At 39.5% G+C, this 18,339-nt stretch overlaps 1 protein-coding gene across 2 annotated transcripts in view; it reads left to right on the top strand.

Annotated features, from left to right (window-relative positions):
* Window positions 1-1,139: 1,139 nt before the first annotated feature.
* ARHGAP42 (Rho GTPase activating protein 42) overlaps window positions 1,140-18,339 on the top strand; it is a 287,206-nt gene continuing 270,006 nt past the window's right edge. For both annotated transcript variants that reach the window (XM_033862115.2, XM_019923816.3), the window contains exon 1: window positions 1,140-1,806. In XM_033862115.2, the coding sequence (XP_033718006.1) occupies window positions 1,653-1,806 (154 nt within the window). In that variant the 5' untranslated portion in view covers window positions 1,140-1,652. The remainder of the gene's footprint in view (window positions 1,807-18,339) is intronic.

Here is an 18,339-nt window from a genome sequence, read left to right as displayed (position 1 = left end):
AAGGTTAAAGTCCAACTTCCTTGGCTCAGAAGAAAATAAAATCAAAGCTATCAAATACACTGTTTACATCATCTTATCAGTCTTGGTTTAAGGTTTCCATGCTATTTTTAATGTTCATGTGTACTTAAAAAAAGAACTAAAAGTCTTGACAGATTCTGAAACTTAATTGGGAAAAATGTAAAGCACTTTAATGGAATTTTTCCCATGATCTGTAGAAGAGTTTTTTTTAACAGATGGTTCAAAAGGACGAAGCAATGAAAACATAGAAATTAAAAGCAGATCCTTAAGAAAAATAACTGAGTTCTCAGAAATCCTATAGATGATGGCAGGACTAGATGTAAAGCAGCAGTTTCTTTTGCTGTCAAGGTTTTGAGAGAACAGAAATTTATTAGGTGATCCTCTACCAGAGGGATAACTGCCTCTTGGTATGAAGTAACTATTCATTTGGAACTTCAGCCAACTTCAACAGTTTGAAAAGCTCCATGCTTTGGGGGCAATTCCATCAAGGTGACGATAAAAAGCAGTATTGTGATACAAATAGTTATTCTTCTACAAGAGGAACACCTAAGTCCGAGGTGCTAGTTTGGGGAATAAAAACGACCTAAAATCTTCCCACCTTCACAGCAACTAAGAAAAACAACAACAACAAACCGCCTTAGGCCTATGTAGCTTTTCGTTTTGAATATAAAAAACCTGACTTTCTAGGATCAATGCAGTGAACAGTGGGAAAAAGTAAAACTTTTCAACCTGGAATATATATGCATTCAGTGCAGACTCGCGAAGCAAAATCTAAACTAACGCTCGAAAGTAGCATCTTCCAACCAGGCTTCAAACTTTAGAGAAAGTTAACGTTGGCTTCTCTCCCAGAGAATTCCAGGGAGTGGGTGGTGAGGCAGGGGTAGGGAGGCATGTTGGGAGTTGGAGCTCATTTTGTGGGTGGCGGACCCCGAAGTGTCACCGCGGGCTAGGGGGAGCGGCCGCCCAGGAGGGGCAGAGTTAACCCCCGGGCGCAGGCAGAAGCGCTGTCGCGCGGCAACTGAGCCGAGCCCGGGAGCTAAGTGCGGGCGGGCGGGGGCAGGAGGGTAAACGGGAGGAGGGGCGGGGCGGCGAGGGCTGGGAGCGCCGCGGCGGGAGGAGGGTCTCCGAGCCCGGCAGGGTCTGCGAGCGCTCTGAGCCTGCGTCCAGCGAGGGGGAGGGTTTCCCCGGCCCGGCCGGAGGGGCGGCTGGGCGCTTCTGACTCCCAGCGCAAACGACTGTCAAGGGAGCAGGAGAGCTGAGCTGCCGGAAGTGTCTGCGCGCCGCGAGAGAACTTTCCTGCTCCGGCCGCGGCCCTGAGCCTCCGCGGCCTCCGCGCTCCCGGCGACGATGCGTCCGGGTGACAACGACCTGAGCGGACCCGCGCCTCGGTCCTTCTCCCGTGTGTGCGCTCGCCTCGCCTCCGGGGAAGAAGCCTGAGCCCGGAGGCGTCCGCGCGCCGCGGAGCCCCGCGCAGGCGGCGCGGCGCGCGGGACCCGTTTCCCTTGCGCGTCCCCTTGCGTCCCGGCTAGTTCCCCGCGATCGCGCGTCCCCTGAGCCGGCCGCGGTCGCCGGCTGTCCCCGCCCTGACCGCCGGCCCGGACGTGTCCTCGGCGGCCGCTGGCAGTGCCTGTGCCATGGGGCTGCCGACTCTGGAGTTCAGCGACTCCTACTTGGACAGCCCGGATTTCAGGGAGCGCCTGCAGTGTCACGAGATTGAGCTGGAGCGAACCAACAAGTTCATCAAAGAGCTCATTAAGGACGGCTCTCTGCTCATCGGGGCGCTGAGGAGTAAGTTCCCCCGGCGGGGAATGGGTGGAGAGGGCGCGGGGATCTGGAGAGTCCCCCCGGGGTGTGGGTCTGAGGGGTGGGTTGGAGGAAGAGAAGCTTCTTTTGTTTGAATGGGTTTGGGGACAAAAGCTGAAGAGCTCCCCTGCTGGTGACCAACAAAATTTGTTCGTAGGTGTTCTTGACTTATTTACTCCCAAGTCTACAGAGAAGGGAAAGGTCTCTCTCTACTAGACCCCGGAGTATATCCTGAGGAACGTTGTTCAAAGTCATCTTTTTGTATAACGCTCCTGGAAAAATGTTGGGGACTATTGGTCTTTTTTGTTATTTTACTGTACCTAGTTTGAACACTTAAAAAAAAGTCCTTAAGGAGGGATTCGAGATTATCTTAAGGATAAAAATGAAGTTAGTTTTAGTGATATTCAAAGAAAATGATTAATTTCTTATGTACCTCAGTGGCTCTTCATTGGGCACAACCAGTCATTGAATTGGCCTTTTAAAAACATGTATAGATTTGTAGTTTTGCGATTTAATAAGATGAAGACAGAGCGGCACCAGTGGATCTTATCTCTTTACAAGATTTTTGTGCGACTTAATTTTTGGTTTGCATCGTAACTGGTGTTGGTCCAGTCACTGGGGATGAGAGTTCAGTGGCTAAAGACCAATCAGAACTTCTGACGATCTATAGAAAGTAAAGACTGCCTTTAGGAGGTTCTCCCACCTCCTTTCCCACACACCTCCTGTTCAGATTTTCTGTACTTCCTGCATCCCCTGGATCTTCATTTTCAATTACTAGGACCTACGAGAGTCTTAGTAAAAGAAACTCTAGTTTCTCTTACAGAGAATTGACTGACTAAATGATAAGGCTTAATTTGTTTTGTTACCTTCCCCAGGACCTATTTGCACTTTAATAAAGGTTTCTGAAACGAACCCCTGGAAATTCTGGTCTCCCATAGGTGAGCGAGATATTTTTGTTAAGGTGGAGAGGCCTTTGGGTGATCCATCTAGCAATTCCCAGGACATAGGTAGGGGAAGCATCATTGATATGTCAAGTGCAAGGTCAGTAACAACATGATGGAGATGTGCATGTGTCTGAAAGTAAGACAACGTTAGCATCTGATCTCTATTTGGAAGTATGTATTCGTACTAAGGTTGAATCTTAGCAAAATGTCTTGAAATTAGTGTGCTCCCAAATGCTTTTTATTTTACCATCCCAAATGTGAAAACATCTACTTATCACTTGTGTTACTTAACCAGGGTAAAGGAAATAATGTTCTATGTCTAATTCACTTAATTTCTGAATTTGAGGCTACTGGTAATGATAGTATTTACTGATTTGTGAAAACTACTAGTTTATCTGCAGTTCTGTCCATCTTATGTATACACAAATGTGAACTCTCCTTCTTTCCGATTTGCAAATCCCACTTGAGGTCTCTGGACTAGCCTCTGCATCTTAGGGAGCATGATGCCTTTTCAAAAAGAGTTTCCCCGTCTCAGTGTTGAATGCCAGGCTGACTCTTGCTGGAGCTACCATATGGTCTACAAATGACATTTTCCTCTCGCTCTGCTGGAGATCCGTTCTGTTGCTTCAAAAGTTGAAAACACATAGCTGTGATAAAACCTCTGAAATGTGCATCGTTTTACTAGTAATATTATGAACTTCACTATGATTGAATCTAACCTTGCAAAAATCAGGTGATTCCCATCTTTATAGGTTTGTTCTTCCATTCATAAGTGAAGAAGTCTGGAGAGTGTAAGTTCCTTGAACATACAGACCCTGCCTCATGAACTTGAACTTGTACGTTTAAATATACAACCTGTCTTTCTAGGATTCTTAGGTTTGTGATGAGAGTACATTACGTTAACTAACATTTGATTATTACTTCTCTTGTAGTAGAAAGAAAATGTTTTATTCCTTGTTAAATGAATTCCCAACATTAGCTTCCAAATGGGAAAGATCTGGAGCTGAGAAACCCTTGAAGTCACATGATGGTGCTGCTCCAAGTGACCTTCTGTCCCTTGGGGAGGATGCTCTGAGGTTAGGCTGCAGCTGCTAAATGCCTGCTCTCTGAAGCTGCTCCTGTAGGAGGATCGGAGTGTGTCTAAAGGACTTGAAGCCAGCTTAATTCCATCCCAAAGATCCACCAAGGAGCCCTCCTTCCCCCAGTCCTGCCCCTTCTGACTGTTTTTCCTTTCTGCCCTAGGAAGCCTTCACTTTCCCTAACCTTAAACTATGCCTTTCCTTTCTCCATACGTGTTGTTTCAATAAGTGTATCCATTATCCATTTCAGATTTATTTGTAGCACTTTGCTGTCATTTTCATTTATAGTTAATGGTTTCTTAATAAGACTTTCCTGAGCTGACAATCATCAGTGCATTTCTAAGCATCTTATATTATTTCCAACCTAGTTAATAACTTTTCTGGTGAAAGTCTTGGCATGCTCTCTTGGGTAATACATGCTTTACTGTTCCAGTAGGAGTCACATATGCTCCTTAATCTTTTGTTCAGGATGTGCATTTCTTTAGTAGAGTATTTTGAAGGATACTTATAAATGAGGACCTTGACTTTCAATTTTAAAATTTTAAATAATTTAAAATAACAATAACTTTGAATTTTAAATAATATATGTAAGATACTTACCATATTTTTAAGATGAATTATTGCATTTCACATTCATATCCACTCTGAGAAAATGGGTGACAGTTAACTGAGTTAACATAGTGACTTAACGTAGACCTGAGTTTAAGTTCTGGTGCTGTCAAATGCTCTGTGATAATTAGCAAATAACTTAATCTCTGGGTCCTACCTTTCCTGTAAAATGAGGGAGCATTTATAAAAATCTTACCATTAGGATTATTTGTTCATTTTGTTACATGCCATATAGACATTTGGTGAGTGGTATTTGAGAATATATGATACAGGTGAATTGGGTTCTAGTGCATGCTGTGTGACTCACAATCTCCACCCTTTTTATCAAATGTTACTCTATGAACTTTGTTCCTTTAACAGGTGCCAGTCTTAAAATTTGGGTTGTGAAATTATAGGCTAGTTTTGCTTATTAATTTTCTCCTTTTATAGATTATATCCAAAGAAACATTTCAAAATGGCTTTCTCATATAATTCCCCCCTTTACTTTCTCTTTTTATACTTTTGAATTCAAAGAACCATCGTTGAGTAGAGCTTTGTCTTTACAAGAATAGACAGACCCTCCCTTCCCAAGAAAAGAAGAGAAAAAGAGGGGGGAAAAAAAGGCAGAAATGGAATTTTACTCATTGAATCGAATTGATTGAATTGATTGGGTGGAGAGAGCCTAAGCCTGTCGACATTCTTTCCTCCCACCTGCCCAGCAACATCTTGGCCATCCCTTCTTTCTTATCACTGTCCACTTCCTCTCATCACCTTAAGGTGGAATTGGCCAGGTATTTCCTCTACCTTTAGGAGATTGTTTCTCAACCTTGTACGGCTGGACTTCTTTCAAAGAAAAAAAAAAGTTAGTGGACTCTAATATTATTAATTATGATAGTTAAAAATATACCTGCATGAAACTATAATTGTTATGCTTATTCATGCAATCTTAAAAGCAAGTCAGTTTACACATTAAATATAAATAATACTGTGAAACCAATTCAAAACTTTTAGACTACATTTAACCAATGGATGATGTTATTTTGCTGAAATGACATTTTCTCTCATACAAAGACTGTTGATAATATCTTGTGTGTGTTGATGATTCATTTTCTCACTGTTTTCCTGACTGAAAGTACAGTTCTTCAGAATCAGCTTGTCCTGATGATGGCCTTGTCTCTCTCACAAACTTTATTCTTGGTTGTATTGCCTCTGTTCTTAAAGCAGTTGTTCCTGACACTAGCGATCCATGACACAAATAAGAAGGGCACCTATCTGAGTGGTAGAAGTGTTACTTTCTGCTGTACAGCAAAGTGATTCTGTCATACATATACATTCTTTTTCATATTCTTTTCCATTATGTTTTATCACAGGATATTGAATATAGCTCCCTGTGCTATACAGTAGAACCTTGTTGTTTATTCATTCTCTATATAGTAGTTTGCATCTGCTAATCCCAAACTCCTAACACCCCCCACCCCCCCGCCCCCCGCCCCGGCAACCACAAGTCTGCAAGTCTGTTCTGTGTGTCTGTGAGTCTGTTTCATAGATAAGTTCATTTGGGAAGCACATAGTTTCTTAAAGGTGCCTACCCTCTGTGGCCACAGACCTCAGTTGGAAGTATACTGTCATGGTGCACTTGTGATCTGGGGATAAAGTAGTTGTTTAGTATGAAAGATAACCCTAAATGCCAAGGCCACATTGAACTATCTTGGAAAGGGTGAGGTACTCTTGCCTTCCATTTGCTGTGTTTCACTTTAAGCCAGTCTCTATTTTGTGTGTGTTCAGGGTCCACTTTGCTACCAGTTTTTGATGGCAAAGGGAAGGAGTTAAATAAAAGGGAGGAACATTGACAAGTTTAAGGAATTTGAAAGACTTTCTGTAGTTATTGCACTATTTACTTGGTCATCCTTCAGGTTTTAGTGAGAACTACTATTGTTTTAGGCTATTTTTGGTATTTTAATTTGCACCTAGGTTTTATTTGGTTTACTGGAACTCACTGCAGATGCTTGTTTACCCTGCAAGAGCTACTTCACTGTTGCTTATTCCACTAATGTTGTTTTGCTTGTTTAGCTGGGCAACCTAGTCAAAGGTGTGGATGTGTAATTACTTCCACTATTCATTTGGTTCTTATAGTTATTCATTAGAATTTGAGTTAAATGAGCAGAAATAATTGTATCTTTCAAATGAACTGTAATTAATTTAGGAACTGGTAGATGAGGAATGTGGTGCTTTAAGGTTCTTCTTCAGAGACATGTATAAGAGCAGTTAGACTTGTGTTAATTTAAATATGGGAGCCTTGGCACTCATCAAAGTGGAATTAAATTGGGCTGGCTGAGTACTCCTGTCTACCTCTCTCTGATAGTCTACATGAGCTTAATCGTGCCCTTTAACAGTATCTTTATTTCCATTGGATTTCCTTTTCCACAGATAGTAATTGAGGGGTTGTCCTGTTAGAAAGGAGTGGGCTGCTGAGAGAACAGAACATGTTTTCTGTCTCTTGGAGGAGAATGGCTTAGCAATAACCACCTTTTACACTGCTTCCTATGACAGTTATGATCAAGATACTCTGAGCATGCAGAAAACTTAGGTAACCACGAAACTTTGAAGTCACTGAAAAGCTGCTTTAACAAACATGCTTTCAATTATTAACATTTCTTAGAGCACAGTGTTAATCGTGTTCATGGTGATGCTTAAGAAGCATTTCTCCAATTATGTAAGAAAAAAATAATAAAGCTTACATTCAGTATTGCTTTGGTGCCAAGTGTAATTTTATTCAAGTAATGTATATGTAGAGTGGTAAATCTTTTCTGTAGATTTATAAAGAGAAATATTAAAGTTTTCAGGCTATTAAGCCACATTCAGTAAATATTATGCACCAATGAAATGTTTATTATGGACAGATGAGAAAGGGTGAAGGAAAGGGGGTTACTTAAGTCTTGGATCTCTTTCCTGAATATTGTTTCTTGTCAGAGCTGTGGATGCCACCTGTTCTGGCCCCAGCCATCCCCAATGTCTTGTCTGGATGGTCATTTCTGCTCATTTCAGCATCTTGGCAGGTGCCAGCTTCACCATGGCTGCACCTGCTGCCCACCTGGTTCAGTTTGCAGCTCTGCCAGTCTTCCTTTTTCCTGTAGCCTGCTGAATCTCTGCCCAGCATCTAATCCTCCTCAGAGTGTATCTCAAGTGGATCTGGCCTTACCAACCAAGGACTTGCTACCTGCTTCTTGCTGACTTTCATCCTGAAAATGAAAACCAGTTGCCGAGCACCTGGCTCTCTAGTTCAAGGAATCTGTGCTTCATCTTTTGCAGCTGCCATATTCTGAGTTTCATGGCTGGGTTTCGTATAAGTGTAGTGACTTCCATAATATTTGTTAATCTTAATGGCCCTTGGGGCAGGATGATAGCAGGACAGACAATGGAAATGTGGTTATTTTAATGGTTTTGTTTTTGGCCAGATGGATTTAAACTTGGCCTGGATATTTCTGGTACTGTGGAGCCTTCTCTGTAGGATTACAGGTAACTGGAATGTTTGGTTCATCAGAATATGCCATTGTTCATATCTGCAGTTTTCTGATTTTATAATCAAGAATCCAGTTGTAATGCTGGAGAAAGTGTTACAGCAGAACACTCATGTACGATACTCTGTGTAAGGAAAGTGATTTGCTTTAGAAAAAGTGAATTGTGGAATAGTAAGGTACCATACAGTAGCTGATAATCTGTCAGTTTTTCCAACCTCTTTCCTTTGTTGCAGAGGAGTGTATGCATAAAAGAAGAAAAAATAAGCCCTACTTTTCTAAGATTTTGAATCTTTCATTTTAGAGTAATTTGTCTAATTGTAATTTTTACATGGAACATGATGGGAAAAGGCTAGGATAAGACTAATAGTTAACTCTTTGTAGATTATTTTATATTAAGTATTACAGATTTTTCACTTCCAATTTTTAGGTTTTGTGGTGAAAGTCTCTATGCCTAATAGTATTTTTAAAATGCCAAAACATGACGTTTTTTATGTTGTTGGTTTATCTGATTTGGGTGATTATCAGGTATAATGGCGAGCATCTTGTATTTTGTGAAGGATGAGGAACCATCCTGGGGTGATTCTCAATGTTGGGCGGTATGAAAATATTGGGAAGAAATGCACAATTGACATAAACTTGCTACATTGATAGTACTTTCCCTGAAACTTGACTTTACTCAGGGAAAAAGTGGGTAGACACAAAATGACCCCTTTCATTTGGAAGTCAGACACATTTCTCAGTAGTGGAATTTCTGTATTTCCTCACGCAAATCTAAAAAGCCATACTGCTTGCTAGTTTATGAAAGACATGCCAAAAGTATTCCCTCATGTGTACACATATACTGGAGTTTATCCAAATGAAAGACCCAGCTTCAGTTCTCTCTTTAGTACACAGGAAGAGTGATGATTTAATTTAGAAAACTGATACGTGTTTGTGATACGTGAAATGAGTATTCTGTATAGTGTATTTATCCCCTTTCAAATGGAAACTGTGTAAATTGATTTTACTTTGCTTTGAGAATTTTCTCTTTTTTCATTTATTTAATTTTTTATTCCTTAAAATGTCTGAATGAAAGATACGGCCCAAAACAAAACAAATACAAAAGGAGTGGTGGGAGAGATTAGCAAGGAGAAGCAGATCAAAATGAATTGTGGAAGCAATTCAAATATTGTGGTTTTGGAATTTGTTTCAGACTTTTTTGTGCCGTCTATGAAAAAATTATTATGTAACACTGAGAATCAAAGGAATAAGAGATTCCAGTTGTTTTAAAAGTTGGTTGCAGAAAATATGAGGGACAATTAAAAATTGTCAACATAAGAGATAATAGATGTGAATTTTTAAGGGGTACACCATTTGGGGAAGATTTGAGAAAGTTGTGTACTCCTGAAAAAATGATGTCAACATAGATGATAGGAAGGGACATTCGCAGGCTTGTACTGACTGCATAGCAATCCTGGTTTTCCTCACGTGACCCTTTTTTAACGTTATTACTTCCTTTGGATCCCAGCTGCATCATGGCCCCTTTTTCTCAGTATGCACTGTTGTTGAATCCCTCTTCCTTATTTCCTCTCTCCTTCTCTTAAATGTTGGTAGTGTGCAAGGATTCCTTCTGAGTCCTTTTACTGTTCCCTTTACTTTTTTTGCTTTCCTTATGTGATAACATCTGCTGCCAGGGCTCCAGCTCTGACCTCCTTTTCCTGAGCTCTGCGTCTGATTTTCACCAGCCTGCTACCTATCACCACCTGGATGTGCTGCGGGCCCCTCAGACTCAGCGTGTGAAGACAAAGTTCTTCCTCCTGCAGCTTGTTCTCTTTGTGTTCTCATTTGTTCAGTTATATCCTCATCCACCTGGTCATCTTAGAGAGAAACAGCTGAGTCTTTCTAATGCTTCCAGTTTCCTTCTACTCCAGTTTTTAAACCCCATTTTTTTTTTTTTTTTGCGGTACGCGGGCCTCTCACTGTTGTGGCCTCTCCCATTGCGGAGCACAGGCTCCGGACGCACAGGCTCAGCGGCCATGGCTCACGGGCCCAGCCGCTCCGCGGCATGTGGGATCCTCCCGGACCGGGGCACGAACCCGTGTCCCCCGCATCGGCAGGCGGACTCTCAACCACTGCGCCACCACGGAAGCCCTAAACCCCATTTTTAAGCTGGTGTTTTTTTCATTCCACCCAGATCCTAACGTTTGGTTAGTCCTGCAATTCTGTGCTCACAATATCTTAAATGTGATGTTCTCTGCCTACCTTAATACTCCTTCAGTGTGTGTGTCTCTGTGTGTATGTATATATGTATGTATGTATGTAGATATGAAATAATTTTTTTTCGTAGCTTAAAATGACAGAAATTTATTCTCTCTCAGTTCTGGAGGCCAAAATCCAAAGTCAAGGTGTCGGCAGGGCCATGCTCCCTCTGAAAGCCCTAAGGGAGGATCTTTTTTGCTTCTACTAGCTTGTGGTGTTGTCAGCAGTCGAAGACAGTCCTTTGCCTTGTAGCTGTTTTACTCCTGTCTATGCCTCTGCAGTCACAGAGAGTACTCACTGTGTGTCTCTGTTTATTAGATTTTACTTAGTCTTTTGAATATAAACTTCTAGGTGCCAAGGTTATCTGTATTCTAATGACTGCATTGTGGATACTCAGTAATTGTGAACATGAACCAGCTTACATTTTACTAAGAACATTATATGGAGGAGGATTTTCATTATCTGTGGAGTGAATGAGCCAGGGAATGGAGACTGCAAGTTTGTTCTTTAATATTTCTCCCATCAGGCTTCAAACGTAACTGCTCTGGCCTGGTTGTACTGACTTTTAGGACTGGGTAAGCCAGGGGACAGCAGACAGCGTCAGGAGGTAGAACTTCATTTTAGTCCTGCTGCTGCCACTAGCTAGTGGCATGGGTACAAGCCATTTGTCCTAGACCCTATTTTCATAAACAGTGGGAGTAGCATTTGCTGTATATGCGTTGTAGGGTTTTCATGTGGGCCAATGGACAAAATGCATAATAACATAATTTAAAAATGGAACATTATTTTCATTTGCTTTAGGCAGGATCTTTGTAATCCAGATAACTTCAGCTTTTTTCAAGGCTTAACTTTAACAGGTTCTTGTTAGTGTTATTATCATACTCCACAGACAAGATGATTGAGGTGGAAATGCTTTAATAGAATGTTAAAGCATGGGTTTGTTTGTCCCCCAAATTAAGTCTGTTTGGTAGGAAGTGATTAGGAGATGTGGCATGGTTTTGATTTAGCTTTTTACTTTTAAACAGATAAATAATTATCTATTATGATCTGGGAACCAAGGAACAAGGAAGCATTAGGCTGCCATTTAGGGATAATCCTGAACCAGCAGTGTAGATTTTGAGACTTTATTGATGTATCTGCCGGTACTTTGATTCTACTGGCTTAGGTCAGCGGTCTATAAAACTTGTTAAAAGCGACGGTCGTAACTTGCACTTGTCAGAAGTGAAATAAATACTTGGGTAATTTCACGTAATATAACAGGCCAAAATGCAGATGAGAGATCTCTCTTCCACATTGATTTCTGCATTGAAAGCAGACAGTGGCTTAGAAAAGTGCTTTCTGAGGTGTTTCTTATGCTGCACAGATGTTTTGTAAATGTCATGTTTGTGGTGAGATCATCCTAGTGATTACTGGTGAGAAAAGAAAATGATAAGACTGGTAGGGTGTTGCTGGAGGATCTGGGAGCAGGGAGTTATGGGAAAAAAAGAACATTGAATTAGATATTGAAGAGGAAATTCAGTTGGCTCAATGAGAAAATTGAATTGAACCTATAAGCTGGTTGATCCAGGAAAGGTGGTGTGATTGAATTGTTGTCAGAATCGCCAGGAGAGTATATCTAGATGGTACCCTAAAGATAAAATAGATTACTTAAAAAAGATTTTTTTCTTAAGCGATCTGTGAACTTAAGGGAAGCTCTACCCTGGGTTTGGGGCAAGTAGGGAATGATGAACAGGAAGTCTGGACTTTAGGGACAGTTTGGAAAGTAAAGCAAGGACTGAAAAAGCCCAGTCTCAGGGGATAAAGAAAGAAAATAGAGATCCTGAATAAGCCTGAACAAGGGATAGTAGTAGCAAGTGAGTGAGAACTTTCGGATTTGTCAGGTTTAAACTGTTAGATGCATGTTTTTTTTTCCTCCCATAATTTCCTTGGCGCCTCAGACTGTTCTAATGGAAACTAGAATTCAGTGAGTATTTGTGACTGGCTGAGCATGATGTTTTGTGACACTCGCTGATGAGGGGAGGAGAGAGGAGAAGCAAGATGTCAGTTGCAAGATACTCTTCCCACTTTAAGTCCTTAAGTTACATCTTAGGCTGACTTGTTTCTTGTTTGAGGTTGTGTTTTGCATTTCTGTCAGAACATATGTTAATTTAAAGTAATCCCAACTTATCCAAATAATCTGAACATTAAATCTGGTTTAAAGAAACAGAAGGGTTGGTCTTCAGCTAAGTTTAGTGTTATTCACACATGTGCAGTGCTGATAATGTATAATCTTTAATCATTAGAACATTTTAACGTTATGTAGGTTCATTGAAGATTTAACGTTAACAGCAGTCAACCTGGTGTGGTAGAAAGAACCTGGGCTTCAGAATCAGAGCAACGCTTTTCAGTCCCAGTGCTGTCACTTATTAGCTACATGGCTGTGAGCAAGTCACTTGGCTTCTTTTGTGCTTTTCCTTGTCTATAATATGGAAGTAATATTTATTTCATATGCATATTTGCAGCATTAAATAAGATAACACATGTAAACTATTTAGCACAATGTATGACACTTGATATTAAATATTAATTTTCTCATCTATCTCATTTCTAGCTAAAGTTGAGACCAAGTTATGAACAACAACTGCCACCATATTTTATTCAAAAAAGAATGTGAGGTGGCTTTTCTAAGCAAAATCTTTACCTTGCCAGGACAGATGTACAATATATGTTGAGAGCGCACTGGATTTAATGTTGATGTGAGAGAGCTGAGGACGTGGGCCATGTGTCATTACTTGGTACCATGCACGTAACTTGCAGCGGGAGTAAGCCATTGCTTCCATGGAATGGTGTAGCTAGCTTTTTAAGGACTTTGCCACATCAGAGATTTTGTGATTTTTGTAAAAAACATGGTGTTCATCATGCTGATTTGATTATTTGCCTGTTTTTCTCTCTAGAAAGTCAGCTCTGAAAGAGAGTACCAGGTCTTTGGGATCTGGAGCTGGACATATGATACATTTTTTGTCAATGCCCGTTACATGACTGAACTTATAGGTAGGAAGTTGTGTCAAACTAATGCTTGGAGATGCAGAAATCCACAGGTTGTCACTCCATTTAATATTGGAACCAATTCCAAAACTTTCTATATGAAGGTAAATGTCTTAGTGAAAAAGCCGGTAGCATAGGATGTAGATTTACCAGAATGAGATTGATTAGAGCAGGCTTATTTAAGGAATTAATATGTGTATTAAAAAATGAATTTTCTCTTCAGCAGTGACAGTAATATGTTAGGCTCAAATACAAGAGATGTTGCTAGGAAAGTGTAATTGCACAGACAATTTATGTTGTTTCCTATTTGTAACAAAGCATTGCATGTGTTATTTTCCAGATGCCATTTCAAAGTGTTGATTTTAATTGTATGGAAATGCCTTCTTTTAAAAATGTCATTTACTTTTTAAATAGCATTATTGAGGTATAGTTCACTGCCATAAAATTCATCCTTTTAAAAGTGTACAATCCATTGGTTTTTCTAATGTTTACAGAGTTGTGCAACTATCACTATTGTCTAATTTTATTAAAATTTTTTTCAGCTTTATTGAGGTATAATTGACAAGGTGTACATACTAGTGATTTGATATACGTATACATTGTGAAAGAATTCCAAAGGATTCCTGCCAGCTAGTTAACTTATCCATCATCTTGCATATTTATTTATTTTTTATTTTTTGGTGAGACCATTTAAGTTCAACTCTCTTAGCAAATTTCAGTTGTATAATACAGTGTTACCAACTATAGTCACTATGTTTTATGTTATATTCTCCTACTTTATTCATCTAATAGGTAAAAGTTTGTATCCTTTCTCCAACCTCTCCGTATTTCTCCTACCCTCTAGCCCCTGGCAACCACCAATTTACTTTCTGCTTCTATGAATTTGATTTTTTTTTTTTTTCTTAACGTATAAGTGATACCATGTAGTATTTGCCTTTCTCTGTTTGGCTTATTCCACTTAACATAATGCTCTCTCCGTTCTTCCGTGTTGTCGCAAATGGCAGGATTTCCTTCTTTCCCATGGCTGATAATATTCCATTGTGTGTATGTATATTCTTTGTCCATTCAGCCATTGATGGACAACTAGGTTTTTTCATATCTTGGTGACTGTAAATAATGCTGCAGTGGAAATGGGAGTGCAGATATCTCTTTGATATCTTGTTTTCATTTCCTTTGGATATATACCCAGAAGTGGGATTGCTAGATCATATGGTAGTTCTATTTTTAATTTTTTGAGGAACCTCCATAGTGGCTTAACCAATTTACATTCCCACCAACAGTGCCCAAGGGTTTCCTTTTCTCTACATTCTCACCAATACTTGTTATCTCTCCTCTTTTTGATGATAGCCATTCTAACAGGTGTGAAGTGGTTTTGATTTGCATTTCCCCAATGATCAGTGATGTTGAGCACCTTTTCATGTACCTCTTGGCCACTTGTACATCTTCTTTGGAAAAATGTCTATTCAGGTTCTGTGCTCATTTTTAAGTCAGATTTTTATTTTTATCTTTTTGTGCTATTGAGTTGCATGAGTTTTTTTTTTAATATATATTTTGGAACTACTATGTAATTTTAGAATAGTTTCATTGCCCTAAAAGAAATCCCACACCCATTAGCTGTCACTCCTTATTCTCTGTCTTCCCTAGCCCCTGGCAACTGTTACTACTATACTATTTGTTTCTGTGATTTGTCTGCTCTGGACTTTTTGTGTAAATGGAATTATACAATCTGTGGCCCTTTGTGACTGACTTCTTTCACTTAGTATGTTTTCAAGGTTCACCTGTATTTTAGCATGTATTGGTACTTTATTCCTTTTCATTGCCAAATATTCAGTTGTGTGAATATACCGCCACATTTTGTTTATCCATTTATGAGCTGATGGACATTTTGGTTGTTTCCTTTTTTTTTTTTTTTTTTTTTTGCTATTATGAGTAATGCTATAAACATTCATGTACCTGTTTTTGTGTGGACATGTTTTTATTCTCTTGGATATATCCCTTGGTGTGGAATTTTTGGGTCATATGGTAACTCTGTGTTGGAACTTCCCATTATAAATAGAAATTTAATAGGTTTATAAGCATATATGTTACATTCTTATGATGGAAAGCACTTTGAGAGCTAAATGTATATTTAAAGCAAAGTTATAACTTCCCATAACAAATTCAGATATGGCCCTTATGTTTTATTAGAGAAAACAGAATCATTTGGTGGATATTTAAGGAGGAAACATTCTGTGTTCTTTTAATTTTCATTATAGATGGATAAGTATTTAAAAATCTCATAATGTAAATACAGGATAATAACAATTTTTACATATGTGCAAAGAGTGGCAAGAAGAGTAGAGAGGAGAAAACAAGGCAAAAATATAAAGAACATAATGTGATGGGCCAGAAGAGGTGTGGAGAAGAAAGAGGAAATGGAACGTTTACTCACATGTTCATTCAGCATATTTATTTAGCACTGGCTGTATGTCTGATACTGCTCTAGGCCCTGGAAATACGGAACAGACAGAGGCCCAGCTTTTCTGGGCTCACATTTACTGAGGGCATGCTGCTAATATTGTGTGGTGTGTGGGTTATTACTGCTTGGTGTTAGGACTTAGTGGGTACCATGTGTACCCTTTGTTTCCTCTAGACACCCTTTCTCTGTTTCACAGAGTGACTTGCACACGCCTCCATTATAGCAGTCAACACAGCATAAGGATCTCATCTAAGAATCTGGATGTCCATTCTTCATCCAGTCAGACCTATTCAGGAAACACTTAGTGGTCACCTACCACACTTCACGCACTCAATACTGTATTAGATATTGAGTGAGTGTGTGTGTGTGTGTGTGTGTGTGTGTGCGCGCGCGTGCGTGCGTGCGTGCTTTTATGCCGAGTGGCCCTAGTAAGTCACTCTCCTTCTTAAGCCATGGTTTCCTCATTTTTATAATGGGGATAATAATAATAATCCTTACTTTTTTTCATGAGGATTAAGTCTCTTGTGAGATATACCTAGCATAGTGCCTGGCACACAGAAACCAGCAAATGGTTGATATTATCATCACATTATAACATTTAGCAGAAAAAATGAAGTAATCTCAATATAAAAAATGTTTAAAATGGGAAACATTTTCAGTGCCTTTCTATGATGATAAACTGTTTTTCATTTAGCCTTCCATGTCCACATGAACACACTTAAAAATATACAGTAATAACATATATACCATTTATATATAAATTAATACCATTATATCAGATATTTTCCTTGCTTCTGCATATTTTTATTCTTAGCATATTTATGGCTAAAAGTCCTCAGGTGAAGGTGATACTTATGCGTAAGTAATTTAAAGCAGTCTACATGTGAAATGTAAGTGAAACCAGAGTGGGTTCCATTTTGAGTAAAGAAACATCTGCAGTTTGCCGCAGTTCACCCAAAGGAAATTGGATCATGTATCAGCTATGTGATCGAATAAGACTTTCATCTTTTAAAGAATTTTTCCTGCCTAAAATCTGCATTCATCTGTTGTTCTGAAATGAAGCCTGTGATATATACATTGTGACACAAGTTTGGGGAGCCCCAACATATTCTGTCATTGGAGCACAGCTGTGGCATCCGCTGAACTTATCCAGAAATCAGAAATAACTATTTTTAAAGCTTCTTCAGGCTCAGACATTTAGATTGCTTCTTTTTCTTAACGTGGACAACTTAGTTCCTGTATGTTTCTTTTCGGGCCCTAAATTATTAGTTTATTTGGATTATACATTGCTTCATCTTTTATATGTTATAAACACTGTACTTTTTAAAGGAGTTACTTATTAAATTAGAGAGGAGAAACTCGTTCCTTAGGGCATTTTTTGGCTTTAGATGATCTTTCTGACCGCTTGTTAAATTTACCCCTACTGCTCCAGCCCCCCTCAAATTGTACATGTGCACACATTCCAATCCAGGTTCCTCTAAACTGTGGTCTCTATCTCTTTCTTTATGCCTAGCACTCTGCCTGGTACATATTTGTGGCCAGGTGACTGTTGAATGAATACATGGTTATGTTGAGCTTGTGGAAATTTAACACTGATATATTCTGAAGCTTAGAACTCTAGTGACCACTTGTCAAATCCAAAGGACACTGTGGTTGTCATTTTTACTGGACTGTGGTATATTTGACCCTGCCAGCCATTCCTTGCTTCCTGAAGCTGCTTCTCCCTTGGCTTCTGTGGAGCCACATTCTCTTACAAATCTTCATCAGTTTGCTAACTTTTTCTGCTTAGTCTTTCAGAGTTCCCTTAACTCTTCCTTCCTCTTTAATGTAGGTATTCATATTGTACAACAATAACTTTTTCTCAATAGATGTAAATTGGTGATACATATATAACCGAAACCAAATGGTTTGTATCTATAAGATAAAAGGGGGAAGAAGGTGAGGAGGCCTGTAGATAAGTGAGCACTAGACACAGGACAGTTGATTAGCTGAAGGATAAATACAGCTGTTAACCTTTACCAGGGGTCAGAGAAATGCAAATGAATATGAGTAAGGTATCCATTTTCTATCTATTAAATTAGCCAAAATATTTTAAAAAAATGCCTTATGCTAATTAGGGTGTACTAAGACTCTTTCATTATGCTACTGATAGCAGTGTAAATTAGTAATGTGTTTCAAGAACCTTGAAGGATTTATACCCACAGCTACAGTGATCCCAATTATGGTACATTTCCTGTAGTGCGTAATATTGATTTCCCACACAGTGTCTGTGCCCTTTCTTTCTATAAGAACCTTGAGTTTGTTCTGGAACACAATCCTCGCCCCAGATCAGGGATAAATCCTGATTTGTTGAGTCAGTCATGGTAACCCATTTACCCTTGCCCATGACCCACTTCTAACCAATTTGATGTAAGGTACATCAGCTGTGTTTTTCTCAAGATTCAGTGACTCACAGCGCCCCCATGAGTTTGTTGTGGTACTGCATGCAATTGGGGAACGGTGGTCCCAACCTAAGACAATAATGAAAATTTACTTACAATAGAAAATAATTAGCAGTAACAACTAATTTCGTATACTTTGACAGTAACGACTTAACTAGCCAATTAAACAGAACCCTTAGGATATAAACCTAAGAGAAAAGCAAGGTACAGAAATGTGTACTGCTTTTG

Source organism: Tursiops truncatus, chromosome 8 (assembly GCF_011762595.2).
Source record: "Tursiops truncatus isolate mTurTru1 chromosome 8, mTurTru1.mat.Y, whole genome shotgun sequence".
NCBI classification, from domain to species: Eukaryota; Metazoa; Chordata; class Mammalia; order Artiodactyla; family Delphinidae; genus Tursiops; species Tursiops truncatus.
Note: the sequence above shows the minus strand (reverse complement) of the source record. Positions and strands in the feature narration are given on the sequence as shown.